We start from the raw sequence: 20,068 nt of genomic DNA on the forward strand, positions 1-20,068 counted from the left end.
CATCTGTAATCAATAGGATGTTAGTTCTTAGGATCAATGAAGTTGCTTTCACATCTAATAGCCTTTGGTCAATTTTTGTTCCACATCTTTTTAATATGATGCTTACAAAAATGCTAGGGATGCTAGGGACTCTCTCAAATATGGAAACTGGTTTAAACTAGTCTATCCTGCCTTCCCTTCAAAAATTTAATGTATGTTCATACTTAAAATGTGTATCAGAAGAGTCTTGAAGACTGAGTAAGGAATGCAGCTTAGATTTTGCAGACAGAAAAGCTGATGACAAGACCATCAGCTCAGTGAGAACTCAGAAGCAGACAAGAGGGCTCAGGTTTGTCTTAGACCCCTGATGGACCACCCCTGCCCTCCCTGAAGCTCCAGCTAGCCAGTCTTCTGGCTTCCATGCCAATGCAGGGCCAATGCAGGTATAACTCTGGAGACAGGGTATAGAAAACCATTTCTTCACTCAACAATTTACTGAGAACTTACATTCCAATCATGATTAGGTGAAACTGATGGGAATACAGTCAGCAATGGGATCTCCAAGAGCTAGCATGTATTTCTACTCATGCCTGAGGCTGCATTTACAAAGAGAGCTAAAAGGATTAATATATTTAAGAGACTGCTGTTCTAAAAATACATAGACTGCTAAGATTAAATGCAAGCCTGCCATTTTCAGGCTCTTAGACAATGACTATGATAAAGAGGTTAAAGGAGTTGTTTTGTGTCAAGAGTCCTACCCCAAGAAAGCACAAAGGACCTTGAAAAGTGGTGCTAGACTTTGTACCAGAGACATACATACCACCAGGAGGCAACTTTGAGTATGAAGGAACCCAGAAAAGGCTGAGGGCAAAGACCAGAGTACTCCTCCTGGGCTGGACAAGCAGGCTGAATAGTACCTTAACCCAGAGCCCAACCCAGAAGCTTTTGATAGGTAAGGTATGACTTAAACAAAGAGGTATATCACACAGGGCCATACCAAGATGTAAACCTGCACTATAATTTAGCCCTCAATTATCATAAACAGTCCATTCCAGGTTGAACTTCAGCTTCCTTCTTCACAAAGAATTAAATTTACTGGCTATTTGCATGAAACAGAGCTTGGGGTCTCGCTGTTCTACAGGTAGGATAATTTTCAGATTTATTTTATTTTCATCCCTGCTCCAGGGCAGAGCTGTTTGGAGCAGGAACTGTCTTCACTTGTCAGAGGCCAGGCACACTAAGCAGCACACAAACACTTCTTGAAGAAATAAAATTGCTTTTTTTTCACTTGTATTTGGAATTTTAACAAATCAGCATAAATTCTAAGTTGTATGTCTACTGAAACAACATAACTCTCAAAATGTCTATTTACTTCCTCAATCATTACCCTCTTAAATTGTGATGTAAAATAATTTAGGTGTAAATCAGTTTACTCAAGTCCAAAATGTGGAGAGGACACAATAAAGTGTATCTTACTAACCAAACAATAAAAACATGCAATCAGAACCACCAGTTTTAAAAAAAAAAAACCTCTAAGAGTTTGTGTCATGCTTCTTGTGATGAAAGGAACACGATGAATAACCTGCAGAAAGTAGCACCAAAGTGGTTTCAACATATGTCCACAAATGGATACTCCCCTTCAATGTGGCATAATGGAGGGTTATTCCACATAGCCTTACGGTCACCTACTGACAAAACACCTAAACCCCAGGAGTGGGTTGTATGTCTCCCAGTTTGCTTTACAATGCACGAAGCTTTTGAGCATTAGGTTATTTTTGACAAAGGTCACAGTCCAAAGGTATCAAGGAAGCTTATTGCTCTAAAGGAGGAAGGAATAAATACACAGCATACCCATGTCCTCTTATCTCCATAGATTTTGGCTTGTGGCCCTCATAGATACGTTGCCTTTAAACTTCATAGGATAATTGGAGTGCAACTTAAGAAAGGTAGCAGTGAAACATTTGTACAGGAGGAAGGAAAAAGGATTAAAAAAAACCTAAGATGTGTTATGTGGATGTATTAGGTACTGCAAACATGTACTAATAAAGAGGCTAAAATTAAAAAATAAAAGGTATCTTCAATTAAAATGTCCTCTTTCCAGTCTACCCATAAAAGATAATTGGGACTTAACATACAGTAGTAACAGCAAAATCTCCCAAACTGGGGGGTGGGGGGTGGGGGTGGGTTTGGGTTAGGGGAGCATTGGTGAGAAGATGAAGGTATTCCAGGTGTGTGGACAACCTTTGGTTTCTGATTGTAACTTTCTTTTACATGGCTTTATGTGACTTGGTAACATAAATCTGACGCAAAAAAAATTGGTTTAAATGAAAATAGATATACAGCAAAATGTTTAAATTATATATTACTGATTGTTTTTGGTTGACATACCGATTATAGCATTTAACACCATGTATCTGGTAAAACACTTAAAAAGAGATATGGGAGTTATCTCAACCCATTTTAGAACCAACATCAAGTTCTATTAATGATAACTACACTTCTAGCTATATCAAATTTACCTGGCTTCCTAATTTTTTCCTTTGAAACTAACTTTACTGTTAGTAGCAAAAATCTGATGCCTGCCTACTAATGCAGAGTGAGGTATTTGATTTTCTAATTTTTTTTTCTCCAGTACCAGGGATCAAACTCAGGACCTTGCAGGCATGGCACCACTGAACTAAATCTCTGACCCCGATTTTCCAATTTCCTTCCCTGAGAAACCAACTTAAATTTCAGGTTCAAAAGTTCTCACATTGTGCTCTGCTGACTTCAAATTTTACACTTCCAACCATCTGGAAACCCACTCAGTCTAAACTCTGGAAAATTTTTTGAATGTCCTTTTACCTCAATGAGAAAACAATCAATGGATGTGTCATTCATTAATATATTTGAGCATATTTATGTTAATATGTTTGAGCATATTTAAAATATGCTCAAACCACTTTCCATTTATACTTGTCAGTTTTTATAGACTAAATCATTTAAAAGAACTGAGGTAAGAAATTTTATTTCAAATACAGCCAAGGCACTTTCATTTGGTACAAACTTTGACATAAGTAAAGCGAGTTATCTAGAAATCTTTTGTATTAAGTCAGATAGTTCTGCAACGTTTGCAAATATTTTTTTATTCATACCTATTTTCCCTATAACTTTCAATATTATCCAGCTAAATAACCAATGTATATAATAGAGCATAAATTAAGAAAACAAAGATAATGTAAATTTTCATCTCAAGAAATGCTGAAAAGTTGGAACTGTTGTATAATACATAAACATAACCACTATTTTGAGTGTGCATGTATGCATATATACAGAAAATAGTTAATTAGAATAATCTAATTTTAATACTTTTTCTGAATAGATGTGATCCCAAACTTCTCACAAACATGTCCTTTTAGATTTATCTATAGTTCAACTCTTTGAAGCTCCATTAGTTTAAATACTAACAAGACTCATTATTACTTTCAGCAATTATTATAAAAACAATAGAAAATCCAAATGTCATCTAATTCCTTCACTACTTTCTTCTCTTTATTAAAAAATACAAATTATAGGGCTGGGGATTTAGCTCAGTGGTTCTGCCGCCTGCCTCGCAAGCACAAGGACCCAAGTTCGATCCCCGGTACCAAAAAGAAATACGAATTATAGTGATGGATACATTCCATTAATTTAGAAACCATATTTATCTAATTTTTCAAAAACCTATTTACATGATCCCCTTTGAAAAGACAGCATGGTATCTAAGATTCAAATCATCATTCTGGATCAGGAGAGACAAGAATAGTTATCTACAAGTACGAGCAAGAAGAGAACAAATTAAAGCAAGATAGGAAGTTTAAAAAAAGTCATGAGCCCAAGTGTAACACTAGGGAGAGTAAGGCGAGGTGATTTGAGTATGATGTGCAGTACTTGGTCTGAGGGACAGTTAAGTAATTCAGCATCAGCTAATAGCTATCATGCAAATGCATGCCTAAGCTTTCTAGATATTTTGATCTACGAAGTGCACACTCTGAAGTTTAATCTTTAGATTTCTATGGCAAAACTTTTGAGTTTTCAATAACAGTCCACTGCAGAACATGTGCCATAGGTTCATCACCACTGGCGTAGGTCAAACCAAACACATTTATGGGGTCACTAGTCTCTATTTGGTGGTATGGCTGCTTCATCCATTAGCTCCTTTTAAAAATGTGTGAAAAGAACATCATGGAGGAAAACCAAGGGTCCAGGGAGTGCAGCGAAAAAGAGGCCAAAGAGCTGAGATTATGAGCATTAACGACTGGGAAACTGATGGTACAAGGATTCATAAAAACTTGAGCGTCACAAGGAAATCTTAAGAGATGTCAAGCTACTGGAAACTATTGTTTCACCAATTCTACTTTGTTCAAGACACTGGTGATATAAGAGCTTTCCACATAGCAGATGAGATCAAAATTTGGTCAGCACTGCTTTCTTCTTTCTCGTATTTAAAAGGCACATAAAAACAGTATGTTTCTTAAAAATAATTAGCAATAATGTTTGGATGCACAACCCAACTAATGAACATTATAGAAGTCTATTTACTGAATTCCTTTTTTTTTAAACCACTGAAATCGGAGCAAATACTATGATTGTATTTTAGTTAAATGTTAGAACTCTAGATTGTCACGTTGTTAAAATTTTAGTGTTAAAAGCACCAATAAAAAGGAGTGCATTTTTATGAATACTTATACATGAAAAAAATTTGGAGGGCGGGAATAAACAGTATTCGTGAGAGGGTGAAGCACATATACACTTTTTCCAGTTGGTTTATTGCACTTCGTGTACAATCATTTGCAGCTCTCCATTTACATGTGATCTGGGAACACCTATTCCAATTTCTCTGTCTCTCTACACACACACACACACACACACACAATTTCCACAAGTTCTAAATGTTTTACACATACCACTATCATAAACCACAAAAACTTTATTTGGTAATCAAAATTTCTCAATAATACCACTCTTTAAAATATGTGATAATTTTACCCCAGGAGCTGGGATCTTCCCACAGTGTGGTGTCTTGTCAAGAAGGGACAGGAAATAAGTAATGTGATGTCAATATTGTGTACTGCTACACCTATCTTTCACTTCTACCTATCATGAATTAATTCCTCTTCCTTCTCTCCCAATGCCTGGCAATTAGTGCAGCAGAAAACAGAGAGAGTATTGTGTTTAGATTAACCAGTTTGATTCAGCATTGAGTACCAATTGTGCATATACTTTTGTTAAGGTTCTTCCAAACAAAGGCAATTCAATTTAGATAATTTTATATTGAAGCAACCACAGATAAAGCTACATGTACCATGGCTATTTCTAAAACAGTATTGTTCATAAAATGAGTCAGGCTATTCTTCCCATTTTAAATAAAGATATTAAAAGATTTATGACAATATAAGAAATTACTATTTGAGTCTAGTCTAAGATGTTTTCTGACAGTAACTGTTGCTAGTGGATTACAATTTGGCAACATGTTTCATTCTACCAAAAATCACTGGTGGGGAACACTGTAACAAACGCTGTTAGTAAGGAATACAGAAAGACACCTTGTTCCAAGCAAGTAAGCAAAACTAAACCAAACCAAACAACAGCAACAAGAAACATCCACATGTAAGATGTCAAAGTGTTGGACTTGACTGAAATGATTCTTGATTTGGCAGAGAGAAATTTCATTTGAGCCTACCACTTGCTTTTGTTGCACCGAGAAATTCAATCCTTTGCATTTATGTAGTACTTAGAAATCCTTAACCAAATACCTATCTTGTTGTATAGACACACACACACCTCTGTTTTAAAGTCAGGGTCTTTCTCGTCCCCTCAGGTGGACTCTTGCACTGAACTACCACACCAGGATGTATGTATTTACTTTCATGCTGTTTTACCTGACATTTTACCTAAAGGGAAACAGCAAAACAAAACAAACAAAAGAAAAAAAATCACTTAATGAAGTATATTAATCTCACTAACTTTTGATTGAAAGCTATCAATCATTTTATCAAATAACAATTTCAAACAATAAAGTGACTCCATAATTTTACCATTCCAGGAATTTGATGGTTTCACATTTAATACTATTGCAACCTGTATAAAAGTGAGATCTATAATGTCATTTTCACCTTTTAAAACTGTATTGTACATTTCCAACATGAAAGGTGACAATATAACATATACATAAAGTACCCTTCACTGAAAATGAGATGAGATTGCACTCATAGACTTCAAACAGTAAACTGCATAGAAATTCTTTATCAATTTAAGTGACATGGTACCATAACAATTTGTGTATTAGCAGTTTTACAGACATCTTTAAATGTGCACAGAATACACAAACTTGTTATGGTAAAAGGAACTGTTACAGACAGTAGTATATCAAAGATTTGTCTACCTAACAATAATGCACTACCTGCTATCACAGAAATGACTACATTTGTTTACATGGTTCAAATGACCATCAATGGTGATTAAATCAGTTACTGCTACTCTATGAATTTCATAAATGCACATACATATATGAAATATGAAAATACTTTGATAGTTTGATTGGTTAGGAGCATATTGATAGTTACAACTTTACTACACATAACTCCTTTCAGCCCAAATTCTAGAATGCTAAATAAATAAAATTTACAAAAATAAACAATTATTTACAAATGCAAAATTCATCTTGAGAACTTTTTTCATATGTAGCAAAACTGTTTCACAGAAAAGGCAATTACCATTCTGTGACATAAAAACACATATCAAGAGTTAAACTAATGAAGTCACAATTAGAGGTTCATTTACACAGGCTGCAGCCAAGAAAAGCATGAGAATATGTAATCTTAAACTGACTTACATGCAAGAAATTAATCACATATAAACTCTTGAAACCCCAGTATTCTTCCCTCTTAAACTTCTTTTATGAATGTTATAGTCTGTTTGGGAAGTGGGTGAGAGAGGAAAAACTGTTATGTGCCAGAGGCTAGATGAGAAAAGGTGTTGGGATCCCATCGTGGTCATACGTCACTTACTTTGAACTGTCATGAAAAACAGATCCAATCTGCCTCTGGCCTTACCTATATTCAGTTCCTACTGTAGGAGCATCTGGCTAAACAAGTTCAACACTTTACAAAGGGAAAATGTTACGTTAAAACAAAAACCTAATACAGGCAAAATGTCATCAGATTTTTGCTTTATAATGGGACCATAAAATCACCTTACAGAAATCAAATGGTTCAATAACAAATCAAACTGGTTTCTTAAAGTATATCATCACAATGAGTCGCTTTACGCTTTATGCTATGAGCAGACAGTGATTATTTTGGAGAAGGAAAATTAAAGTGTGCAATTAGTAAGGCAGATGCTGAAAGGCAAGTGGCATATAGGAGAAAAACGCCTCAAACAAACGCTACTTTGTTCCCATGTCTACTGGCACCTATCCCCCAAGGTAAAAGACCAGAATAACCAAAGCCATTTTAACAGTAGTGTGCGGAATTGTCAGCTGACAAACAACATAAAAACAAGTCACACTATGTTATCTGTGGTCATGTTCTTCAGGGTTAGTCCAGTAACTCAAGGCTTTACATTCTTTTGTCTTTATTGTTTATTTTAATTAAACATGTAAAGGTTAATAAACAGACATAGTCCAGAGTTAGTAGGTTGGTATTATAACATTTATTAAAATAATGCTATGGGTTAATAGAAACAGCAAAGAACCAAAGAATTAAAATGCAAGCTATGTAAAATCCCAACTAAAACCCAAAAGTGTCTAATGTATTCATTCATTAGCTAACTAAAAGCCCAAAAAAGACAAGACACCCAGTATAATAAAGTACTGCAAAACAATTGGCAATTTTCAGTTATCAAAATTGTGGATTTTGCATTTTGTATCCTTTTCTCAATCAAGAAAAAAATTCTTTTTGAATGTTATATAACATACATATAAAACAAGATAGAAAAATACATTATAAACTTGTAACAATGGCTGTAAATACATTATCTTACATGTTTCTCATAGGCAATAGGTTGGTTATGGTACATACATAGCATGAAACTACTACGGATATAAAGAATAGACAAAAAATACATGTCAGCTGTACGATAACATACAAGCGACACTCCCATCTACCCACACTAAAAAATTACATAATACTGTCAGAAAAAAAGTCTTAAAAACTACATTAATAAGAAATAAATTCAAAAAGAATAATACTGAGAACCAAGGCATTCAGAGATTTCAAAAGTCATGCTTTTTTTTCAGTTGATCCAAAAATTTGTCAGCTAAGTTTTCAAAAGTTTGTTCTGAGCCAACATTACTTATAAATGTCACACATTTATTATTTCATACATTTACTTTCTTCCCCATAAAAGACCTTTGATAAACATCTAAAATGTCCAGGTATAACACGGTTGAGATGAAACTGGATCAAACACTGGTATTTGTTTTTAACTATCACCTCAAGTGTTTCAGTGTCGCAAATTTATTCAACCAACCAAACACAATAAAAATCAAAATGGCACAGCATATATTGTAAATAAATCAAAACAACTGTGTGTAACAGAAAGACAAAGCATTGGCACATAAACCAAAGCTAGCTGAGTACAAAAGAATGACTGTCTATTGCATAGTAAATAAACTGAAAAGGGTTCCGAGTGAGGCAGGATAATGGAGAAGAGGTCACCATGAAGGTGCCGACTGAGCTTCCTGCTGACCTTGACTGTGAGGCTGTGAAGGTATGGGAGAGGGAACGAGTTGATGAGTTGGAAGTCCACTGCCACTTGAGATTTGCCACGTTTGGTACTGAATAGTTACTGATCATTTCCTCAAGTGTTTAGATGGAGGCTTTGCACACAAATTGCTTCAACTACAAAAGTGATTGAACTTCATAAGAAACTGGAAGCTTAAACTGAAATGCAGCTGGAGTGTTTACATACACAATGATGCTAGTTTTTCACATTCTTTTAAAGTTAAAGAAAAAGGGACAAAAAAGGTGTGTATGGAAGGAGGAGCAGTTACTAAAGACAGAAGAGAGATGAACTACACAGTTATCTGGTATGATATAAAGAAATATGATTAAATTTGGGTTATTACAGAATACTGTTTTCTAGAATGAAAATCACAAAGATTTATTTTGTGAAAAAGTTTGCTAGGCATACTATTATCTCCAATTAAAATATCCAATGCATCCCCCTTCTCCAAATACAATAAAGCTATAATTTTGTCTGTAATTTCTGATCTGATGTCCAGATCTTACATAATTTCTATCTTAGAATCCTCTGGGCTAACTCTGAAGTACTCAATTATGATTTTTAAAAGAATGATGTTTTAAAACTAACTAGTCAGACATTAGAAAAGTTATCAAATTTTTTCACAGTATCAGATTTGGCAAATTTGCATCAAAATAACGTGGCACAAATCATAAAATAAAAACCATCAACTCATTTGTCTCCCCTCCTATATTCATTCACATACTGGGCGACTGAGTTAACATGCATTAACTTTTATTCCAAGGAAGGAGCTGATCTTACAAGACACTTGACTAAATGACCATGAAGGAAAATAAGGCACTTTCTTTTCTTTAGACTTATTCCAATACTTGAAAAATAAAAAAGAAAGACAAAAAGGCTCTTTTGGTCTTTTGTTTCTTGACAACCACCAGAAAAAATCATTTAATGAAATAAAGGGTTTCTTTGTTCTTTTTCTTTTTTTGTAACACTTGAAAGTATAAAATGCTACATTTCCAAAAATATATATATTTTTTCTGCACCAGCACCCTTGTATAGTAAAAGTATCTACTTTTTGTTCATTTGTTTCAATGCACTACACTTTATCTACAATTTCATTACATGTATACAGCAAATAGGCAAGCATGGCTTTTACATCCTTAATGATTTTTTTTCTATACAGGGAGGTTTAAAAAAAATATTTGAACAGTTTGCCCAGTAATGTGACACATAATGCATGTACCTTGTTCTCATATATATTTTTAAGGAGGTGTAAAATAAAGTTTCAGTAATTTTTACTCAGATATTCATCTTTTTAAAAATAGTGTTGCAGTTTTGTTCTTTGCATTACTTTTCAAAACTCCTTGTTAAGTTTTTTTCTCATGGCACACTTTTCTAATACTTCAAATTTTGGCAGGCAATATAAAAAAGGCTGCAACTTTTGCCCTTTGAGGGCACTGTAGTGACTAAACAGCGTATCAAATTTTGAATACTTTTTGAAATCACTTCACCAATGACATCCCTGACCAAAGGTTCATGCATGATGTATCATCACACAGTACATTCAGAGAGCTTTGACTTCGCTATGAGAAGAAAAAGATTCCTAGAAGTCTCTCACAGTAACTGCCTCTGTCATCGAGTAGTTAAGGGCCATGTCTCCCTTCTTAAGAGAGGCCTTCTTACCGTTCGCTTAGGGTGGGGTACTGAGAGATGATCAGTGCTGTGGGATGAGTTGGGCCTTATTGCTTTACTACTATTCAGTGCAGGTGCTAGAACCACTTTCACCCAAACGGGAAAAAAAAAAAGCTGAGTTGGAGAACAACAATTTCTTTGTCTTTTGTTTGGTTAGATGGTAAGACGAACGGACAAGTGCCTCAGCTCGCTGCACTGACGACAGGCAAGCAAAGGCGATTACCAGTTAACTGATCAGCAGGCAGGCATGGTCAGGTCATCATTGGGTGAAGAGTTCAGAGGTCAGAAGGTCATAGGTTAGTTGCCGGTGGCGGCTGGGTGGTTAGAAACAAAAAACAAAACAAAAAAAGAAAAGAAAAGATAGAGAAGAGATTAGTTTCAGCTAGTGACGGCTTAATGACAACATGAAAAACTAATCACAACTAATAAAAAAAAGCATGTTTAATTCTGACAAACTGATTGACACCATCTACAGAATACAATTAAAATCATGACAATTTCATATCATGATTTGAACAAATGAAGAAGAACCCACTCCCATGGAAAAAAAAAACTGGTTAACAGGAAAAAAATAGAAATAAAATACAACTAACAACTAATAGTTAGTAGCAGTCAATGAAGGAAACTGGAAAACAATGAATAGATTTCATATACAGAATTTTGAACAGTCAGTGCAGTTATCAGTATCTGACTGCTATTAAGCATTAGTATTCTCTCAGATGCAAGCATTAAAGCAACTATTAATGATGGATGTGATTATTAATAACTGATGATTAACAGAAATGAAATCTAACGAAATTTGAATTTCTATGAACAATTTGGTTTGACATAAACTCTGGGCCAAACAAGGTTTCTTTTGTTCAATAAATGTTTATTGCTTTTTCAATTATTCTATTTACAAACAACATGGAGTTTCTTGGCCTCATGATACAAAGCAAAACTGTAGTCTAGCAGTGTAGGCAACGACATGGGAACTAGAAAAAGGCCAGGTCTTTTTGCACTGGCCAACACTTTCCAGTTGAAAATACTATTTTACACATATAGAACACTTATAAAATGTACTTGCATGTAAACACTGTAAAATCCTGCCATTTAAAATTCTATACCTCAAAAGAGCTCTAAGTACATCAAAAAATAGAAGAAATTTCTAATTGATACCAATAAGGCATTTTAAAACTACAAACAGCTTTCTTTATTCAATTTCAAAGCTAATACTCTGCAAATACAATAAAATCTGACATTTCATATACATTCCTGCTTTATATTTTATAGTTTAAAAGAAGCCACCTGTAAATACTATTTTCTTTTGCAAAATAACAAAAAGAACAAAAAATTTAAAAAATTACAGTAAAACAAAGTAGTTCTCAAGTGGAAAAGTTATCATTCCCAATGTCCTTGAGTTGTTCCTTCCTTAATCAACCTCTGTCACATTCTGCTTCACCAAACTTGGTCCACTTAACAGTAGTATAATTTTTAAGACTCATTCAACAGCTTAATTATTTCTACTATATTCTGAGGTTTGATAGAATTTTCTGTACTGTTGCCATTTGTGACTAGGGCAGAGGAGATATGAATGAAAAGATACTCAGTGCAAAGTTAAGATTCTGTGCGACTTCAAAGTCAAAACTCAGTAGGTGTAAAGTTCAAAGTTTAAATGATCTACATGATGGACTGATTTATTACCTTCATCTGATGAAAATGCTTTCTACAGTCTACTACTGAGAATAGTGTATAAATACCACAAAAATACTGTATCTTCAATGTGTCCAAATCTTCCCTGAACGTCTTAAAAAGAAGTAGAACTTTATTTAAATTAAAAAATGCTGTTCAAAATGAAAGGACAAAATAAATATTTAACATGATATAGCCATACTACTTCTTCACAGGTGTTCCAAAATATGGATTATTAAAGCATTCTGATATTAAAATTTTGATTAAAATTGTTCAAGTTTCTCATACAAATTATTTAAGTAATGGTTTTTATAAAATCATTACTCAGAAAAATTTATTATGCTTCTTTAAGTGTGGAATATATAAACAAAGCAAACTACCATTTATATATAACAGTACACCTAGAATATATCCTCTGCCAAGTCGTGGCCACCTACAGTACACACAGGTATGTCAACTGTGCAAAACCATTGTAGTTTATTACAACTAAAGAGTCAGTTGGCCTTTTAAAAGCTTCAAATTCAGTGTTGAAATGTTTAGAGGTGGGTTTATTTTTAGTAAAGAACTAGGTATTTATCAACCATGTAGTACTCTAATTGATTACATAGAATTACATGGTTATATGTCCAAGGGCTTTTTCCTTGCATCAGATGAGTATAATAATTTTCTCTTCAAAAGATTTTAAAAAATAAGTAGAAACCTCAAAAATAGAGAAAACAGTAGTATCATAAAATAATTTAAATGAAAGGACTTCAGACATCTCCCTTAGACCCAATGAGTGCATATGGTGATAGTAACGAGTATACTGTTACTTTGGGAAGGAAAAAAAAAAGCATTTCGGTTTGCTGACATTGCATTTTGAATAAAAACTGTGATATAACTAATCCAAACACATGTAACTACAAAAATGCCATGCATGGAATGTATTGACATTTTCCAAATGCAGTAAAATCTTCCTCTAATATTTTCAACTATCCAAAGGCACTGGAGTATTTAGTCAATCAATAATTACTGTGTTAAAACAAAATTATAAGGAATCTCTTGAAGGGGGCAGATACAGGGAAAAAAAATTTATCAGAAGCAAAACTACTTTCAAATACTTTTTAGACATTAGCAATATGACTAAAGCTTCAAATTATTCATGAGATTATTCATGGGACTCTGTTTCTTTAAAACTATAGTGACTTTCCCCGTACTGCTATCCCTTATTTTTCCATCCCTAGAAAAGTTGCTCTGATGTAGGAAGGGAGGTACCTATGTTGGAGTATGGTACACTTTCAAGAAGAACTACTTTCATGGACAAACACTGAGCTTCGGGTTGAATCTTTTCATGGAAAAGTCACTACAAATAATGTATATAGTAGTTAAAAGTCTTCAAGGCTCTTTAATTATGTATGATGCTAAATAAATATTACCAATGTCTTTGAAAAGGCATTTTCTTTCTAAATCTGGACAAGAGCTGTGTCCAGTATTTATCAAGAGTATTCAAGGAACCATTTGAACCAGATAAGTCTTTCATAAATTCACAGAAAATGTACAAATGGAGAGAAAAATCTACTAGTATTCCCCCCACTAAAATTAGAGTCTTTGACCAATTTAATCACTAGGTAATAAATGTGCCATAATAAGACTTTTTGAAATCCTTTGCTACCATGCTTGGGATTCCTGTGGTGAAAAAATTTAGAAAACAATTCAATGTCAATAAACCAAAAATACTTCCCCTCAAAAGTACTAATAATTTATAAAAGGGTCCAAGGGCATATATAGGACACAAATTACAAATGTTGAAAAGGAGAAAAATGAAGACTTATTTTCCAGTCACAGGTTAGTCAAAAAGGATATCCAAAACAGCTCGATCCCATATACCACAGAACTTCAGGAGAGAGTATACCTTCAGATAATGTATTTTAGCAGCAAATGACAAAAATCAAGGGGATTCATTTTGGCAAGAGAATATAAGAATAATAGGGAACTGATTTTTTAAATTTATATTTTAAAAAATCCACTACATGAAAAATATCTTCACAGTCCTGACTTAGTGGATTTCAGCTAATTATGTGACATGTAGACCCTCATGTTTATACAGTGGCTAAAATGTTTTATGATAAAGAAAAAAATGGAAACTAAATCTTCAGTTTTCTCCCAAAGTACACAGGAGGCATATATTCCTTTACTCCTCTCATTAAAGCACCATCCATTCAATTCATTTTGCAATACCAACCCAAAATTTTAGAACAATAAGAGGAAAGTTTTAGCAAAAGTTATTCAGGAAAAAATAGTTAAGGCAACATAAAAAAATTTAATAGCTCCCCCAAACAACTGATTTATGTTTTAGTAGGAATAAATCAGAGTACATAATAGACAATTTAATAAGTTAAAATACGAAGGGAGGAAAAATTAAACCAAAAAAACCCCAAAAAACAAAACAAACAAACAAACAAAAACCAACCCCAACCCTTAATCCTGTCAATCATTACAAATGAGTTTAGAAAAGGAAAGGAAACAGTGTGCAGGTAAGCAGTTACATTTCCATCAGGTGTGGTGTTGCAAATTTTATGGACACCCAACGTATTTCTTATAAACAAGAACTGCAGAACTAAACTAACCTCGGTCTGCGGTCACAATCCTTTGGTAAGGATGGACACGCATATCGTGCCTTCGAACTTTAGTAGCCACCGCACCTAGTTAAATTGCAATCACCAAGACAAAGTTAGAAAACATACATAAGAGGGGGGGGGGACATTAACAGCAGGTTTATCAAAACAGATTTCAAATATTCATTTACTACAAAAGTTTAAGAAACACGTTAAGGCACAGTAGTTTTAAAATTAACTGTAATATGTCACATATATGCATCTATTAATATTGCATTCATTTCAAACATGTTGGCCTTAACCTATCTTATCCATTCATTTACAATTTCCAAGTTACAGTATTTCATGAACTCTATTAAATCCAAACATATTTGAGCTTTACTAGTCACATATTCACTGAAGTGCCTTTCTTGCAGTAGGACTAAATAATGCCATGTTTAATACTGACAATTATTCACTAACCTTAAGACCACTTCCAGAGTTTGTTACTTAAAAAAGGTTTAAAAGCAATTCTTAAAGCCTACAGATTGTGGTTTTAAACTCTGAGTCAATAAGTATGAACTGCAATGAATTAGGTGATTAGTAAAGCAAACAGTACAGTACACTTAGCAGTCAGTACACTACTATACACTCCTTTATAAATTACCATTACTTTGTAATATTACAGACTAAACCAAATTAATAACATGATTTTATTTTATATCTATGTGCAAAAAAGTGCAAGTAAGCCACTGACTGCTAGGCTAAGCTTTTTCCCCGGAGGCTGCTGAGACTAAGCATTTGTTAAATTCAGATCTGATGAGGGTTCAGTTAAGACCGATCTTGAATTCTTAGCCTTTCGTTGGGAAAGCCATACCTAAAGATAAAAGGAAGGGAATTAAAAATTAGTCATCAATGAAGATTTGATGCTAATACCAATCTCCTCACTACCACCAACACACAAGTCTGCATCTGTTTTGAAGGGCAATGCTTATTTCAAGATAATTTAATGTGAGACTTTATATATAGCATGCATGTTATCTGTGTGCAAATTTATTGTAATTCGGCAATTTTAAGTAATTTCCTCGGTTCTCCAAGGGGTAAATATCATGTTTTACTGCTTAGCGTAGCAAAATGAAAAATAACATTCATTATAATAATTTTTTTCATTTAGGACTCATTATGAGTCACCTTATGCATATCAATTAGGTGTCGTATATTTTGCTCTTAATTTTGCCAGTCTAATAATTAAGTTTTCATAATTAAACATTTCCGAAAACAAAAAATATGTTGCTTTACAGTAAGAAACAAATTGTACAGGAGTGCCTCTCGCTGTTTCTACATGGTAAATTGGTCCATCACCCCCTTTTTTTTCATTTTAGATAAGTAATTGTACACAAGTAAAATTCCACATAGCATAACTAGGGAGATCTTGCACTTAAAGTGCCTGGATGGCAGCTGGTGGTTAAGAGCCCCAGCCCTGTACGAAGTCAAGAGTCATAACTCCTCGGGAACAGATGCTGTGAGTGCAGCAGAGAGGAGTTCTGGGGGAAGGAGCATGCATGGGCCAAAGGACAGAGTATTAATAGAAAGGAAAACTTAAATAAGGTTATAGGTTATATGTTATTTTAAAAATGCTTCAAGAAATGTGCAACAGAAACAAGCCTCTCATCAACAGTTCTGTGGTATAGCTCTGACCTATAATTATTTTACACAATGATTTAGACAGAAAACATGTACAATAAAATGGATTTGTTCATAAAACAAAAGGCACCTGAGTGCATGCACACACACAGATAACATACAGAGTGCTGCAGCTTTCTTTAATTGAACAATGAATTTTCAAGTTTAAATCTAAGTCCGGTTCATTAAAGATTTTCAATTTTTATAAATCAATATTAATTCTGGGGGAAAAAATAACTTTAAAAGATCCAAGTGCTAAAAGTCAACAGCATGCATGCAGCACCAAGGTCATATACAATTCAGGAAATAAAGTATTCAATTCTGTCTGGTAAAACAAAGGGGTTGCACGGAAACAGTTTGTTCCACATTGACTGGTCGTGTTATAACAGCTGCTGTATTCTAGTCCTTCATCCAGCAAGTCAATGGGCTGAAATATCAGGCATGACTGGCATTTCAATCCACTCTATAAAAAAAAGGCATCAGTAATATCTTTTTCGAGCACACCACGTTTTGTTCATGTAAAACTAAGCGTTTATAGTATGATCTTAATTTCTGCCTCTAGTGTGACTCTGAAATCAACTTAGTCTTTACTTATCCATGCCATACTGTACTACTGAAATTAGAGGAGTATCTCTCAAGTGTAATGTTTACTAGACGTTTAATGTTAACTAGAAATGCAAAAGACAAAAAACTGAAAATCTTATAATTTGGTCCCATTTTAAGTAATCACAAACATTTAAAAACACAATAATATACATTTTATAAAATTCTCAAAATATTTTCATACAGAAGTTTAAATTTTAGCTGCCAAATTAATCTGTGAGACAAAATCTAACTTTGGGGAGTGGAGCTGATGGAGGCAATAAGGCAATGGGGTGGGACCTAAAATTAAAAGTCAAGAACAATCTCAATAATGTCAAATGAGGAAAAGTATTTCGTGTTCCAAATTTAAACAGTAAATTTACCCAACCAAAGTGACTATGAGTTACCAAATGAATCTAAGCAAACCTAAGGTGCAATTATTTAACAGGGAAACTGTTAAACTGAAATAAAATTTTTAGTCTTTTCTAATGGAAACTTATCTTGCTTCCCTAAAAGTGATAAAATCATTTCAAAGTCTGGGGCAGCAAATTTATGAAGACTGCCATTAATCACTTATGAAGAACTTACCTAATACACCACTGGGTTCAATAGGGTACTCAAGGATCGATGTAGCTGGTGCCAACGTGTAGGGGTATTCATAAGGTGTGTAGATTAACCCAGCCTCGGGCCCTGGAGGGACTATTGCAGCAGTGGGGTGAGGAGTTCCGTTTGGCATGACAGCGGTCTGTATTTGTCTGATCAAAGGCATTATGGTAGGACCAGCTGGCGTGGGAGTACGAAGGGCAGCTGGTGGAAGGACAGGTGCAGGCCCAGTAATGATCCTTGGAGCTGCCTGGGCTGTTGCTGCAAGAGAAAAGGCAAGGGCTGCTACAGTAAGCAAAGAAATTTAGAAAGAAGTACAGGGACAGCAGTATAAAATATGGGAAAATGAGGGGGGAGTAGGAAAAAGAAAGGAAAAGCAAGAAAGAAGAAAAATAAAAGGAAATCATTAGTACATGCACTGATCACACAAAAATGTCAAAGCACACCAATCAAATGCAATCAGCTTTCCCTTTCCCAATGTGATTAAGAATGTGCAAAAATTAAAAAGCCACTGTAAAAAAAAAGTGAATGAGACCATTAAAATGTTATATTTAGTTCATCTATTTGATATTGTCTTTAAGATTTCATGAGACTAAAAATCCATGCAGAAGCACAAGAAAATGCTTGCATTAAAAGATGTTACCAAAAAAAGGTGTAATTGGAGTCCACAGAAACACAGTTTTGGTATATTTCCAAAGTGAAACTTCAGTTTCAAATTAAAGAAAGAATAATTTTCATTAAGTCAGGCAAGTAACCACTAAGGTGTATATATAATTACATCAATCTTTAGAATTCAGAGTCCTGTTTCTAAATTCATGGCTAAAAATGATACTCACATTTTAATGAGTAAATTACAATCAACCACTTGTAAAACAATTACTTTTAAACCTACTGGGTTGTTTACATTTTGGAAAGTTGGCTGGAACTTTAAAATTGTAATTTTTTAAAAAAATTATTTATTTAAATATGCTACTATGTTCGTGTAAATGGACTGTGTAAACCTTAGGTTGTTTCAAATTATAAATTTCATATCGTTTCATATTAAATATAGAAAAGCAATCATTTGTAATTTATAAAAACATGCACACATCCCTTAAAAAGAAAAAAAAAAGATTGAAAATAGTTACTATCCACTGATCTCTGTGAACTCACACAAGAATTCAATAGAGAAAAATGAAACATGCAAGCAAGGTGAAAGGAAAGAATTCAACATTAAGAGTCATTTCATCCAGATATACTTTAAATTCACTCTTTTTTTTCCCCAAAAAGCTTTCAAGATGTTGTCTTTTGCATACATGTAACAACATGAGCTGGAAGCCTTAAATTCTTGAATTTAGAGGCTGAAATTTTATCTGAAGAATAATATTCTAACACAAAATATCAGGGTTACAATTTATGGAAGCATCAAAAATTGGACTCTTGGTCCCATAGTAAGTGACACATTTACTTCAACTCTTCACTCTAATCGTTCATGTGTTACACTGCCAAAAGGAGAAAGGCTTGTAGACAAAACAGCTTAAGACAGTGTCACCCAGGGCTCAGTTCTCATTCTTACGTGATTTAATGTTGGCATCTCTGTAGGTGCCATTCAGAATTGCAAGCTCCATCAGCTGCATCTTCTTCAAGCTGTCTTCTCCTTCTGCCTACACATGGAAAACACAAGAACAGTAAGCATTTGAGATTGTCCATATATCTGTTAGATCTACCTACAAGCCTTAAATAAATACCATGTGACTATAGCTACCTGTTTCAATCAGAAAAATAAAAAAAGATTAGGAACTAAAAGGTGCTTACATACCGAAGTCTATAATTTCTCAGTGATGGTAATTTACTATACAAAATATAATCTAAATGACCTGTGGCTACATTTCTATTTGAAAAAAAATGTTATAATATATGCTATACTGATTTAAAGTTCTCCTAAAAAAGCTTTGGCCTTTTTTGCTTAATATCCCAAAACTCAGATGTGTTCATTAAAAGAAATACACACATAGGGCTTTTAAATATACACAATTTTTATTGTGGTATTCAGGTAAGAGAATTTTATTCTTAACTCTACATAAAGATTAATTGGAATTCTAAAAATTCTATATTGTACTTTTATGCCACTATCCCTCTCACCTCTCAAGCTGGTTAGGCAGGTGCTATTAATTCTATGGTACTCTTATCTTTAGGGTCATTATATGATATGTTGTCCAAACCAAGAAACATTAAAAAGTGAAAAGGGGCACTAATAATAACTATGCCACAAAGAAAGACAAGAGCTACAATCATCTCTGATCATCAAAGTGTTTGGCCATTCCTATTTACCCTAGATTCATCCCAATCCTTTGTGAATGATCATGAACTTGTTCTAGTTATTACTGATACAGTACCCAAACTACTGAACTACTCTGTTAACGGAGACTGTCAATGTACACATATATAAAATCTGTATACTCAATCTATATCTAAGGTTTACTGTCCATAAGACAACTTTATCTTAAAAGTTTTCAACATTCTCACGTCTCATCTCATGTTTCATTGTTGCTACTAAGAATATAAAAGATCTAAGATACCTGTGA

At 34.0% G+C, this 20,068-nt stretch overlaps 1 protein-coding gene across 9 annotated transcripts in view; it reads right to left on the reverse strand.

Annotated features, from left to right (window-relative positions):
- Positions 1-4,912: 4,912 nt before the first annotated feature.
- The window catches only part of Qki (QKI, KH domain containing RNA binding), a 148,107-nt gene continuing 132,951 nt past the window's right edge, over positions 4,913-20,068 (reverse strand). For 3 of the 9 annotated variants that reach the window (XM_087193527.1, XM_087193530.1, XM_087193531.1), the window contains exons 5-8: positions 19,060-19,147; positions 17,490-17,789; positions 14,670-14,744; positions 4,913-10,706 (exon numbers count right to left, since the gene is read on the reverse strand). In XM_087193527.1, coding sequence (XP_087049653.1) covers positions 10,690-10,706; positions 14,670-14,744; positions 17,490-17,789; positions 19,060-19,147 — 480 coding nt within the window. In that variant the 3' untranslated portion in view covers positions 4,913-10,689. Of the gene's footprint in view, positions 10,707-11,242; positions 16,783-17,489; positions 17,790-19,059; positions 19,148-20,068 lie in introns of those variants that run through there. The other 6 variants (XM_087193528.1, XM_087193525.1, XM_087193529.1 and 3 more) reach the window with 6 other exon arrangements.

The sequence above is a fragment of the Heterocephalus glaber genome, unplaced genomic scaffold (genome assembly GCF_053883595.1).
Source record: "Heterocephalus glaber isolate CG9 unplaced genomic scaffold, H.glaber_assembly_v1.0 deba00001593, whole genome shotgun sequence".
Taxonomy (NCBI): Eukaryota; Metazoa; Chordata; class Mammalia; order Rodentia; family Bathyergidae; genus Heterocephalus; species Heterocephalus glaber.